At 36.0% G+C, this 13,662-nt stretch overlaps 1 protein-coding gene across 1 annotated transcript in view; it reads right to left on the reverse strand.

The window, feature by feature from the left end:
* COL19A1 (collagen type XIX alpha 1 chain) overlaps positions 1-13,662 on the reverse strand; it is a 201,151-nt gene that overhangs the window by 178,305 nt on the left and 9,184 nt on the right. Inside the window, exons 2-3 of the mRNA XM_059829068.1 lie at positions 12,045-12,119; positions 11,452-11,551 (exon numbers count right to left, since the gene is read on the reverse strand). Of these exons, the coding sequence (XP_059685051.1) occupies positions 11,452-11,551; positions 12,045-12,119 (175 nt within the window). The remainder of the gene's footprint in view (positions 1-11,451; positions 11,552-12,044; positions 12,120-13,662) is intronic.

A 13,662-nucleotide genomic window follows, 5' to 3' on the forward strand; every position in this document is an offset into this window, starting at 1 on the left:
GATAACTAGTCGTCTCCTCTTCAGCATGCAGGACTGCCTATAAATAAATTCATTGCAGGCTAAAGTCACAAGCAGGCCATGCTAAGAAGCGCTTGAGAAAAAAGGCACAGGCAACACCGAAGGTACTACAGCCTACAACACTGTTATAGACAGATATATCTACCCATCTTGGTTCCAGCTGATCTACCCCCAAAAAAGCAGGTATAAGTGGTGAAGATTAAGTTACCAACAGAAGAGACTGAGTAGGAAAGAAGGTTAATGATACCAGATACCAGGGTCTGACCTGAAATAAGTAGCTGTGTCAGCTGCAAGAGTGAAGCTACAGAGAGAGAACATGCTTTTGCTTTAACACCCCCTACACACAGCATGGCTAGTCTATGAATATTTAAGTCTGGTTTTCTGCTTACAATTTGAAGGATAATTAGATATATAATGTGCTCTTTTACAGTCTGTAAAACTGTTAACATTCATGGAGTCTAAGTGAATGAATATGGAAAATAAAAGATCAAAAAATTCATTTGCATCACACAGAAAGACTTAATAGCATTTTCAGAAACTGGAAATTATCACGTTCCTGAAGTCTCAGGACTTAAAAATGAGTTGTCTAATTAAAATCAAGTTAAAAAAAAAAAAAAGAGAGTACATACAGCTTAGCCTGCACCTCTCACACTTTCTGTAATAATGACATTTTTGGTAAGTTACAGATTAAATGGAGTTAAAACATGCCAAGCTCAAAAATATCAACATTGCATTGCTATCTGCTGAGTCATAACTATGTTTAACAGGATGGGCCAAGGACCTGTGACTTGCTAACTGTGTTACTATCGGACCCAGCTGGGAAATGGCCAGGTGTTCCCTTTAAACGGCTAGGAGAGAAGCAAACAAAAAAAACCAGCTTGTAAAGAGAAATGGGGTCTTGCACTAGGCCCAAGACAGAGATGTTGAAAGGAGGCTTCAAGCAGTGGTAGCTTTAGATAAGTCAATGAACATTTTATTTAGATTCTTCCTAAGCTTCATATCAAAAGAACCCACCAATCCAGCCTGAAAGGACATTGGATATTAGTGGGAGCCCTTCTCAAGCTGGGGAAACAGGCCAGATACCTTACATGCAAACAAGGAAGCGTGATATGCCGGGAATTTACAAACTTTTCTCAAAACAGCGAAGGCTTCACAGTACAAAAACTTTGCATTAAAACAATGCATCTACTATAACTTAACCTGAGGTTGAATCACCTATGTAACTTCCATGCAAAGCGACAGAACTAGAATGAACAATGATCTTATTTTTCAACAGTAAGGCTGCGACTGAAATCTTTACTGCTGATGAAAATACTAAGAACATCATATTACCTGCTACAAACCTTAGGCTAGTAGATGAAGCGTGGAAGAGTTATGACAGTAAAGAAAATATTACTAATATCACCAATATTTTGTATTGTATAAAATCGTAACATTTAAGCACCCAATGAGCTGCAAGAAATATTTTGGAAGTTTTAAAAAGGAAATACTTTGTTCCCTTATGTCCTATGACAAAACCAGTTTTTACCCTATAAATTACTTGGTTGACAATGGAATTAAGTACCCAATACTACGGGAATCTACATTCTTATTGAAGAAATCCATTAACAGTATAGTCTATAATAGAATCCCAGAATAGTTGAGGTTATAAGGGACCTTTGAAGGTCATCTGGTCCAACTCCCCCTGCTCAGGCAGGGCCACCTAGAGCCAGTTGAATAGGAGTACACATTTACTTGTCTATGAGAACAAAATCAATCCAACATAAGCTGTTTAAAGAGATGACATTTAATTGCAGTAAGAAAAGGTAGGATGCTGTAAAAAATTCAATCTTAGGTATAGCATGGATTCATATTAGTAGTGCTAACTGGTCTTTAAGGAGAGAAATGAAGCAAGGCTGTGTTATAACTCTTCAATCTTTCAAGACCTCCAACTAGTTAATGAGTCATGACTTTCCATAAAATCATATCAGCTATCTTGAATCACAAAGTGTTTTCTTAGTGCTCCTAACACTTTCACAACAAACCAGTCTTTAGCTTATGTAATTTCCTGGTAGCATAGCATATCTGTCTCCACATACTAACAGTAATACAATCATTTATCATTTCCTAAATTTAAAGAAAGTCCTGCGGAAAGGAAAGTAACCTATAAAAATAACAAATCATTTCAAAGTCTATGCTCCTTTTTGAGTAAACACAGACATCTGATGGCATTTCTTGCATCTAACATTTTCAGACATTCAAGTCATCATATGTAGTTTCATTACTGAACTACTGCTACAACTTATCTTCTATGGTTGGTCCTGTTGTAGTACGTTTCCTTCCAATGTCTCTGTCCATATGATTATTCTTACGAGTTACTGTCTTTATTACGCATTGCCCACAGTTCATATAGGAATGAAATGTCCTGTGTTAAACATTCTCAATTCTCAGTGACTTAATTTCACAGGAGATATTTAAAAAAACCCAAGCTACTGCACTAGAAGACTCCCCTCCCAAAACACCTTGTTTCCAAATAACACCTCTACCTATAAAATGAGTGGGCATTATCTACTAATCCTGTGCAAGTCAGCTGCTAGATGTCAATCCTAAGCAACAGCAATAATTTAATGCTGCAATTGCATGTGCTGTACTTCAAAGTAAGCACATCCAGCATGAAGGGGTTTGAGTGCAAGAATTAGACCTGGAAGTGCACTTCTTCCCCCCAAGTCTTGGCAAACAGTTCCTGTTATTGCATGTGTTCCTGGTGAATACTAGTACCTTTTTTGTTTAGTTTCATAGATTAATTTAAACTGGCAGTCATCTAGCATTCTGAACTGCTTACTTAGAGACAGATTCAGTAAGATAAAAAAATAATGTGTGTGGAGTCACAACACCTTGATGATGCTCTGTGTGTTGTTACTTCTCAGGAGTGGTCCAAAGCAAGCCTCACGTTCCTTAACCATAAAATAGCCATTGCTATTTTATGGGATATGGATTCAACAATATTTGACTAATCAACACTGCTCACCATAGTTTATGAGCATACACATTTCTTACTAAACTCTCAGCAGAGTTCACAGAGAAAACTGAGCAAAAGAGATCAAGGACTTCAACATTAACACTGCTGTTACGGGTGTAGCAATAAGCAGCAGTCTTATCCCTAAAATAAAAGATACACATTTTTTTCATACGACAATTAAAAGCCTAATGCCATATTAGGAACTATCAACAAGTTATTCAAGGCCTGTGTTGTCACACTCAATCCCAGAGTATTTTTAGGAATTTTTTTTTAATAGAATTCTGAGATTCTGCAACTAGTCACATTGACTAAATCCAAAAATAACATGATCTCTTGCACATGGTTCTGTTAATACACCAGTATCTGTACATCCGGACCTAGTTTCTACAGATTACAGACTATTCTTCATGTTTAAGTTTATTAAATCACTCCAAGTTTTGAAATGAGCTTGTGACATGACAAATATTCACTTGAGACAAGGCTGCAACCAACAGACTCTGCACACTTACGACTGAAATCAAGTTGATACCCAGACCTCCAAGTGAAAAATCCAGGGCACGGACTGTACTGTTCATGCAAAATTAAAAAAGTACTTTTAAAAATTTGGCAATTTATGTTCATAAATAAAAAACGTTTCATGGAGTGATGATAAAAACTGCAAAGAGCTAACCACAGAGAAATGCTGGAGGCCAAAAATCTTTCACAACCAACTGGAAATAAATGAAAATCAGTGTAATGAAAAAAGCACCAGGCAGTTTCACTCTGAGAGAACCCATGAACTATTTTTAGATAGAAATACTAAAAACTCAGAGGCAAGGTGGGGCAAGGGAATGATATCTCTATGACATTTTTAAACAACAAAGCCCCAGTGTAGCCACAGACATATCAGCACAAACATCTTTTTGTAGGCACAACTTTAGTTAAGAGGAGGAATGCCTGACTGCATAGCTAATGCAAACTACATTTCACAAAGTGGTAAATCACAAAAGCAAGAAAAAAAAAATAAAATCTGATTTATTACAGCTTTTTTTTTTTTTCAGTCTGCTGATAAATGACTTCTGAAGCACATGGCACTACTGCTTCAGCTGGAGAAATTAAATGCATTTTACAAAGACACTGAATCCTTTCAGCCCAATCAGCAAAACTGATAAACGATCTTTCAATCTCTAATTTTATACTACAACATATGGGTGCTACAGTCTATACTCAGCTGCATGCATTATATCCAGTACATTTCATTGAATTCTGTGTGGCTGCATATAGCATTGTTGTATATACCCATATTTACTCTGGATTTCTAAGAAACTTAAACTGTATTAATTTTGCAACTGTATTTTTCTTCTAAGACTATTCTGACTAGTGTTCTTATTAAATGCAGATCTTGTTACAGACTTAGACCTGCATCTTCCTTACTGACTTATAGTACTATATCTTGTACTCACTTTTGGGGGACTTTTTTCTTCAAAAAAGATGGCCAAGAAAAACCAAGACAACATTACAAAGATATTAAAAGTCAGTATGTTTGGCAGGGAGTAAGAAATGTTTAAACTCTTGTGAAAGTTCCCCACAGTCCACCATCACTTAAGGCTCTCTTCAGCTAACATACCAGTAAAGTGAACAACCTATGGCAGAATCTGTATCCAATTTTTTGAACGAGGGCCATAGGGAAGCACCTAGGTAAATTGCTTGTGCTGAATCTAGAAATCTAATAACACAATAACTTTGTCTAGCAATTGCGGTATCTATGACAGCATATGTTTTAAGTTTTGCTATCTTATCCAATAAGAAAACTGAAAAATAGTTTTGTCATCCATATCAGATGAAAATAAAAAGGAAATCTATATAGGAGTATATAGCAAAAGTGAAATTGCTTAGATATTGCAGATGCTGTTGTTTTAATCATAACAGAATTGTTTCCCACAGGGCAGGTTAAACCATTAAACTGAAGGTGCAATTTCAGGGTTTGCTTAAGCTAAGGGCAGGCTGCCCCCCGCCCCAGCATTGCACTCTTGCTCCTTCCCTGCTGTGACTGCTGGAGATCACACAGCCATGAGGATCAGCTGCTGGCCTTGTTGACCAGAAAGGCTGATGCTGATGTGGAGGAAGTGAGATGAGGCTAAGAGCTGGAGAGAAGTGCTGTGAAGGTGAACTCCTAATTTTATTTTCTTCCAAATAACAATCTTGGCTGAACAGATTTCTCCTTTAAAACAAAGGTAGCTGGAAAAAACAACACTAATCTGAACCGAAATACATGTTTTCCAAATTAAGGAAAGCTTTTTAAGTAAGGAAAGTAAACTGCCTTTATTATTTGTTTATCCATGCTTCTGTGATTTGCTTATTGCCTGCCTTAATTTTCATCCTGAACTGTGAGGCACATGAGGGATCCACACAAACACTGCTGGCCTCCTGCACACTCTTGTTGTGGACCAGTGCCCTTAAAGTACACATCTCCTGAAAGCTCGTTCCCTTTATCTGCAAGCGCTTTACAGCAAGAACAACACTGTTGGGTAAAAAAGGAAAAGAAACAGTCTGCTTCATCCAACATTGTCTTATTAACTCAACTGGTGCGATGCTGCCACACTAAGTGCTCTACTGTCAGTGGAACACACTACAGATCAAAGAATTCAGATTTGCTACAGTCAGTGGTATAATTAAAATAGTTTTTCTGCTCTCTGTTCCCTCACAGCCTGCTTTCAATGTAAGTACTATACATTTTTATATATACTCTTCCCCTCTGCCACCTCTCTGTCATTACTTTTGCTTTCCCAATTCTTTCCACATAGTAAATTGCATGTTAAATTATAGGATGATTCAAGCCCAACAGCAATTAAAATCCATTAATGCCTGAAATTTAAATTTTATAAAAATATCTTGGCATATTTCTTGTAAATTGTCAGGTAGAAACAAGCCCAAATATGCAGAAAAAGACATTCACATGCGTTCACTCTTTAAAAGAAGCATTGTCCTATCATTTTTCATGGTAAGAGGCCCCAGTTTTCTCTTTAGTTATGAAATTAAATAATTGGTATTTACATGGTAGGTACAGCTCCAATTTGTTCTTTCAACAGTAATCCCTGTATTATCATTCTTTTTAATTCATAAAATGCAGTAAGTTTTCAAGTTTCTGGAAATAAACACAAAGTACACAATATCAGTACCTTTCAACCAGAATTGGAAAAAGAAATACTGTATCACTGCAGCTTCTGATCCACTGCTTTGAAAGACCTGAAGAAAGCATCAGGATTTGTACTAAATTCAGGCTCCCACACTCAGGAAGCAAATTCCAGAGACAAGGCCCTTTTCTTGAAAATACCCTGCAACCAAAATACCAGACATTTCAGTCTTAGCATTGTTGGCTCCAACAGCTCAAATGACCTCAAATAAATAGGCAATATAGGAAGGGAGAGGTGGTTCCTTACATAACTATCTAGTATTTTAACAAACCAAAGGCTAGCAGGACTTTGTGTAAGCACAGATAAAAGCTGGTTAGCATAACTGTAACTACTGCCTCCAAACAGGGGTGCCACCTCATTGCCATTTCCAGTAGATGTTTTAAAAGTTTCCAATTAAATCTTTTTGAAACTGGTGATTTTCACATCTATCCATTCTACACTGTATTTAAGAAACAGATACACTACTTCTCAATATATATCTTAATATTTTTCAAGAAGACTGCTGAACCTGACTCCGCTGCCCAAAACATACGCCATGTGCAAAACTAATAAAAAATCATGCCCATGTGGACATTCACTGACAGCTGAAGTCACATGCAAGCAACTCAGTATTTATTATTTTGGTCAAGAAAGAAGTCCCCGCAGATACAACCAGAGAACATATGGCAAAGTAAATGGTTGCAAAGCCACCCAGAGATAGATGCCTTTGGAGAGCAAAGTGCTAGCTATGAAAAGGCTTCTAACAGTGAGCACAGAAACTGGCTCGCTTGATGCCAGCTGTGCTCTAGGAAATGCAATTCCCTATGCATTTTTTGTGATTAAAAAGGTTAGCATTAAGAACAAACAAAAAACCCCACATAAATATTCTTTCATCATCAATTTCTGTTCTTAGCAGAAAGAATCATCCAGTCTGGAATATATTGACAGAAGCAGTAACAGTATTTCTGCATCCAGTAACTAGACATCACAAGGAGGTGAAATACTTTCTCTGAAATATGGCCCAAGCCACAGCCACAGGTCTTCTGGCAGCAGCGACGACAACGTTGCTGATGGAGCTCAGTAGTCCAAATACAGTCAAAATCCAAGCTCTTTTGCAGTATCTTACACCAAAAGGGGAAGAATTCCTAAAAAAGTCGTGAGAGTAATCCCAACTGCTGTAACTCTGAGATCATTTAACAGCCAGCTACAATAATCTCCTCAGTAAATTAATATGCTTTGTCAAGCCAAACTACAAAATAAGAAAGCCATGACTGTGCCATTAAGATTTGCTCATCATGAACATCCGTTTCAAAAACATTCTGAAACTCAGCCGAAATCAACTTACTATCTCCTTTATTGGCGCTTTCAGAAGAGAAAAAATGGCCCATCAGCAACCCAGAAAAGTGAGAATGAGGAAAACTGACATCTGATGCTTCTTTAGAGGAGGACAGTGAAATTGTTTCATCATAGCGCTATTTAGTCTAAGGCAACTAAAGAACAAAGATTAGCCTAAAAGGCCTCATGTCCAGAAGTACTGAATACTGCTGGCAGATCTAAAGGAGTTGCTATCAGCACAGAGCCCTGTGCTGCTTTTGTCAGCAAGCTCTATGCCAAACTGGAATACACTGCATAGGCAGTACGTGTTGAACTCTAGAGAACAAAATATGACTCCATAATGTATTTATTGAAATAAAATTAAAACATTATACAATTACTATTATTGTACCTATATAATTAGATTGTCCACACAATGGTATTTTACTGTGAATTCTTTAGGATTCAAAGGCTCAGCTATATTACTTTATTTAGGAGTAACTTCTATTAATGTCCACGTAAGAACTGCAATAAGTAACACACAGTATTTTAATTTAAAAATCACTCTTTAATCCTGAAAATACTATTAGAATTAAATTACAATTTCATAGTCATTTACATGGAGCATAAGAAAAGCTATCCACCTCCTATCACAAGACAAAATATGTACACAACTCCCTCACAAAAAGACATAAAGAGAGATAACTAAAATCCAACATAAATAGACATAATCGATTTCTCAAGCTGACATTGCATTATAAATTATTTACAACATATAAATAGGTGCAACACTACTCCAGGTCCATTGAAAAAACCCAAAATGGCATCACACAAGCAAAATGGCACAGCATAGCTTTCTATTACCCACACAACGACTGAATGAATGAAATGCAAGAGGAGATGTGCCAAGTTACTTGATACTTGCTAGTCAGCTTAATCAGATACTCCAGTTTCCTGCAGGATGGATAACAAACACTGTCCTGCTGCTTACTGCACACAACATCTACTAAAATATTTTCTGAGGCAGAATGATCCTAAAAACCTCTGTGCGTCTAATAACGCTAGGGGTCTGGAACCACACAATCTGACAAAACGTAAGAGAAAGAGATTTAAAGAAAAATTATAAATTACAAGATATTGGACATGGATAACTGAGATAAAGTAAATTATAAGGTTATGATGACAGATATCTGAGTTCCTGATTGTCCTTCATTGTAACCCTACCATGTCAAAACCTCACTTTGTGCTCCCGACTGCCCTCTGCCCTTATTTTTAAAAACCCACTCAGAAGTTCAGAACAGTATCAAAAATACTTCAAACAAATAGTTTTTAAAAATCTTGTCTGAAGTGTTATCTCAACAACAGAAAGCTATGATATATTTAACATTGAATAAAAAAAAGTAAATTCTGTTCTTAATTATGACATGCGTTTCTCTGCGAAGAAAGGTTAAAAAAGCATGGGCATGACTATTGCCATGAAGAACTAGGATTTAATGGAAATTCCGCAATGCTTGAATGTTATTGAAAATACTTTTAACCCTTTTTTTGTTCAGGAAGATATATGTAAGAGGTACTGTTTACTTCCACAGCAAGCTGACTGAAAAGCTTATCTTGTACCTTATCAACATCAATAACATGGTATTAATTTTCAGCCTAACTATATTCATACATTAGCACTGTTATGCATTTTATTAATAATCATCTCAGTTGCTTCATACAGCTCAGGTTTTCATCCATTAGATATGTATATTTTTAGAGGAAATTGGAAAGATTGTCTCTTTAGGTTTTCTTTAATGAGGATACACAGAAGAAAACAACAAGGAGGGAGACGAATATGAGAAGCAGGAGACCATTAAAGCCAAACCACCTGCCTTCCAGGTTTACCCTTTACTGAAATTTTTTATCCCCTGCCCAAGTTACACCGAAAATTAAGAAAAACTAGCCATTTTTGTCTCAAAGTTATCCTCCCTCTGAAAAGCTGAACAGATAAAATGCAGAAAAAAAATCTTAGATTTCTCTCCCATCCCATGAAGTTAAAAAAAAAAAAAAGAAAAAAGGTATTGTGTCTTTCTTGAATGTTTTCCTTGCAACCGCTAAGAGTTAAGACTTTGCTAAGCCACAGCTATCAGCCATGATATGAATTCCCAATATTCACTGCCTTCACTAATAAACCATTTTAAAAAGAAAATAAAACACAGATATTAGTATTCAGGCCTACTAATAAAAGCTAAGAAAAAAGCTTTACATTTTTCAACCTCAACATCATCTGTCAGACCGCTTCCAAAACCACCATATTCTTAGGAATCAATCCTTTCAAATCATGAATTTTCCCGCAAAGTAATATGAATTTTAAATAATTCACCCTTTTCCAATTTCTAGCTCCTCTCACTCAATTTTTGCTATTGATTTTCTTACAGTTTCAGAATCAAGTCAGTCAGCTTGCAGTATGCATTTCACCATACACAAAGCACTACTTAGCTTTTTATTCATAAAGGAAAATTGCCCTACATTTTTTGTTATTGCCTTAATTTTATACTCTTCTATAGTCTCATGTTTCCCTCAAATTCCCATCCATTGAAAAAAAAATCTGTAAAAATCTGAAAAATGAATAATGGCTTTAAAAAAAAAAAAGTTTTCTTACTGACAAACTTTCAAAATACTTTTAGTAAAGACATGTATGGGTGGTACCTAGTTTTACCTGTTCCTCTTCTAAAGACTAATCTTGATAATACTGGGAAGGCCCTAATAAAAATAGAGCATTCTCTGTGTCAAGTAATTTTATCTAGTCATTTTTCCTTCAATAGCTAATGTCTAAGGTATTTAAAAAAAGACAGCGATTACTTTAACTTTGCAGTACTACACAAGCATAAAAATTTAGCATTTACAGTATCTAGTATCTCAGAAAAACTTAGAATCTATCTAGTAATCCAAAATATTTAGGTTCTATTTCTTTAATCATTCTCCTCTCTCAAAGACCACTTTGTTTTGTGTCTGGGTGCCTCCAATACCTCTCTTCTCCCTGTCCCCTGGCCTCACGCTACCCACAGCCCCTTTTGCTCTGTCCAGGATTCAAGCAAAGGGGAAGTCCGAGGCCCGGGTGTAATTTTTCCTAGGCAAGCTGGAGCCAGATTTCTTGCAACAGAGAATACCCAACCTGAAGACACGGGAATACAGTTGCTTCCCTCGTCATCACAGGAACACGCTGTACAGAAACCACAGTCCCATGACTCGGAGCACATCTCAACCAAGAAGCTCTGAGGTGATCCTCTCTCTCTCCACTGAGCATGGGGAACTTGAAACTACATTCCTAACTGCTTCTTGCCATTTCCTTGTCCCCATGCAAACTTAAATCCATTCAATCCCATTGTGCCTTACTCTCTTTCACCTTCCTTTTGATTTTTCATGCAGTCTCTGCCTTTCATCCCACCCCGGGTCGGAATAGGATGCTGCCTAATTTCACCCCTACACTGAGTACCCACCATTCTGGTGCTGTTCAAAGGCAAGATGCCAATTCCACTGGAAAAAAAATAATCATGAAAATATAGCATTTAAGGGAATGGTGACTCTCTCTTTTTAATCCTGCCAGCAGTAATGAGAGAGACGACAGCCAATTTCACTGAGGGAAGATTAGTATAACGCTTCTTGTCATACCATGAATGTTCTTTGCTTCCTTTGTTTTATAAATATTTATGTATAAACAGAGTTTTCGGTATCAGAATTAGGATTTGAGAAAAAGATATTTGCAATTAACTTTCTACCTAGATACTTCCAGATTCCAGAAGAAAAACACATCGGAATCAAAATGCTTACCGAAGAAAAAACTGTTACAGATTAAAATGCCTGAAAACAGACAGACTTGTCTTTCTGTGGCATCCTTTGGATATACTGCTCAGTGTTTCAGTTCATTAGTAACATTTAGTCTGAGCTCTCTCTTTTAAAGACTTAGGATGAAAGTAGTATCTTACGTACTTCGTGTCTCTGACGAGAGGTGCACTTCCCAGTTTAAAACAGATTTTTTCCCCTCCACAAGATGTTTGCCTCAAAGAAAAGCTTTCTGCCAGATCAAACCCTGTGAAATACAGTACAATGATTTAGTTTATTTAATGGAATTTAAAAACCGGAGTTAAATACTGACTTTAACATGTTTGGTGACTTTCTAGAGTACAGACCGACAAGCTATTTTGAAAACCAGTACTTTAAGACAGAGAAATTTCCAATATTTATTCTATCAACAGAGAAGCTATCAGTGAAAAATTCACTCAGTAGATGACTTTGCACCCTGAGAAATGCATTCGTTATTTCCTTTTGTCATCTGAACTGGTAAGAACAAAGGATGTTTGGGAAAAACAATGGAAATTAGCGTGGCTGCAGAGCACAAACCAATACTTCCCAAGAATAACACGTTCTGATTTTAACCCCACCTTCCTAAAAACAACAACAGCTTTTGGAGCATGGGGGTGACATTTTGTACTGTCCTTTCAGTTTTAGAGCCAGCTTCAGTTAGACTACGATTACAACCACTCCTAGCCAATTTAGATATTCATATTAATGCAGTCATTTACCTGAAACACCAAGACCGTCTCTGTTGATTTGTTTGAGATGATGGACAACTGTTTTCATTAAAGGACACACAGCACCTTCAAGAGAATACAGTTTAGTATCTATCATAAAATTCCATTAAACAAAAATGAATCAGAACAAACTATCATGACAGTGATAGTAATATTAACGGGAACGTTTCTTTTTGTTTCTTTAGTATATGAAAAACAGCAATAAACAAAATTACAAAATCTAAATAAGAGCAACGGTATTTCAGATTTCATACTACACTTCTAATAATATAAACAGATACAAATTTTATCACATTTCAACTCAGCTGCTTATGATTAAAGCTCACATGAACAATATAACCAGAAGAAAACCACTAAATTCTTACTAAGCTCTTTCCATCTAATTAGTCTATAAAGCAATAACATTTGTTCTAAGGCTTTTGTGTATTTCTGGCTATATTATTAGAAAATATGTTTTTCCCCCATTAATGAACATGAAACAATAAAGCATAAATGCTTGATTACCATGACAATAATCTATTGTTACTTCAGTGAACAGTAATTTCAAAATGTGGATTAACAAGGATATAATCATATCATATAAGAAACAATGTAAGCAATACTTTTATTTAAAAAAAAAAAAAAAGGTTGAAAATTAAGCAGCTTTACAGGGGATTAATTCTGAACCAAAGTATTTAGGTAAACAAGCAGAATGTTCCAAAATCTGGAACATGGTAAATTCTAAGGTTAAATCTAGCTGAACGCTTAGATCAAACACTATATTATTAATATGCAGTATCTTACTTGCATGAAGTCCTGTCTTTTTTTTCTTTAATATATACACAGGAATACACACTTTTAAGAAGCAAATACAGAGAAATGTCACCTTTGTGCGTGTGTCAGAAATAGGGCTCTTCCTTTAACAAACTTTGCAGATAGCCCTGCTAAACCCGAATAAAACTATCAAATAGAAGATGACAAGCAGGATTTGGCCCATGTGCTTACCAAGCACAGAGCTCCATATTGAGCTGACGCAACTAAAAAGATGGCCAAAGTATATCCTAAACTGCTGAACAGTGAAGGTTGAGGAGCTTTCTGATGTGTCAGTTCAATGAAAAAAGTAAGGAGGAATGTCCTACCATTAACCTGGAAATCATCTATTTTTAAAAGATTTACAAGAACATCCAGACTGAAAGTTGGCATTCAAAATAGCTATATTTGTAGTCTTAAAGCATGTGAAAATTGTCATTCATTCTGTAGTAATGTAGAAAGCATATTAGCCTTCAAAACTCTTAAATTCTATGAAATGTGTTACAGTATTTGATCTGGATTAAGAATGGCCAATTGGAAATAACCAGTAAAAGTGATATTAAATTATATAATAAAGATATAAAGACACCTCCTGACAACACAGTTAATAAAAGTTACGTAAATTGTTTAAAGAACAGACTGGGTGGAAGACATTTTTTCATAAGATTCATTGAGTTCCATGTCCTTTACATCTAAATTTCAATCTACGATTACAAATAGCATCACTCATAAATTAATTTATTTGTAAAACTCTAAGAGAATGTATTGGTTTTTTCCTTCATATATATATATAAATATGTGTATATACATGCATTTACCA

The sequence above is a fragment of the Gavia stellata genome, chromosome 2, assembly GCF_030936135.1.
Source record: "Gavia stellata isolate bGavSte3 chromosome 2, bGavSte3.hap2, whole genome shotgun sequence".
Taxonomy (NCBI): domain Eukaryota; kingdom Metazoa; phylum Chordata; class Aves; order Gaviiformes; family Gaviidae; genus Gavia; species Gavia stellata.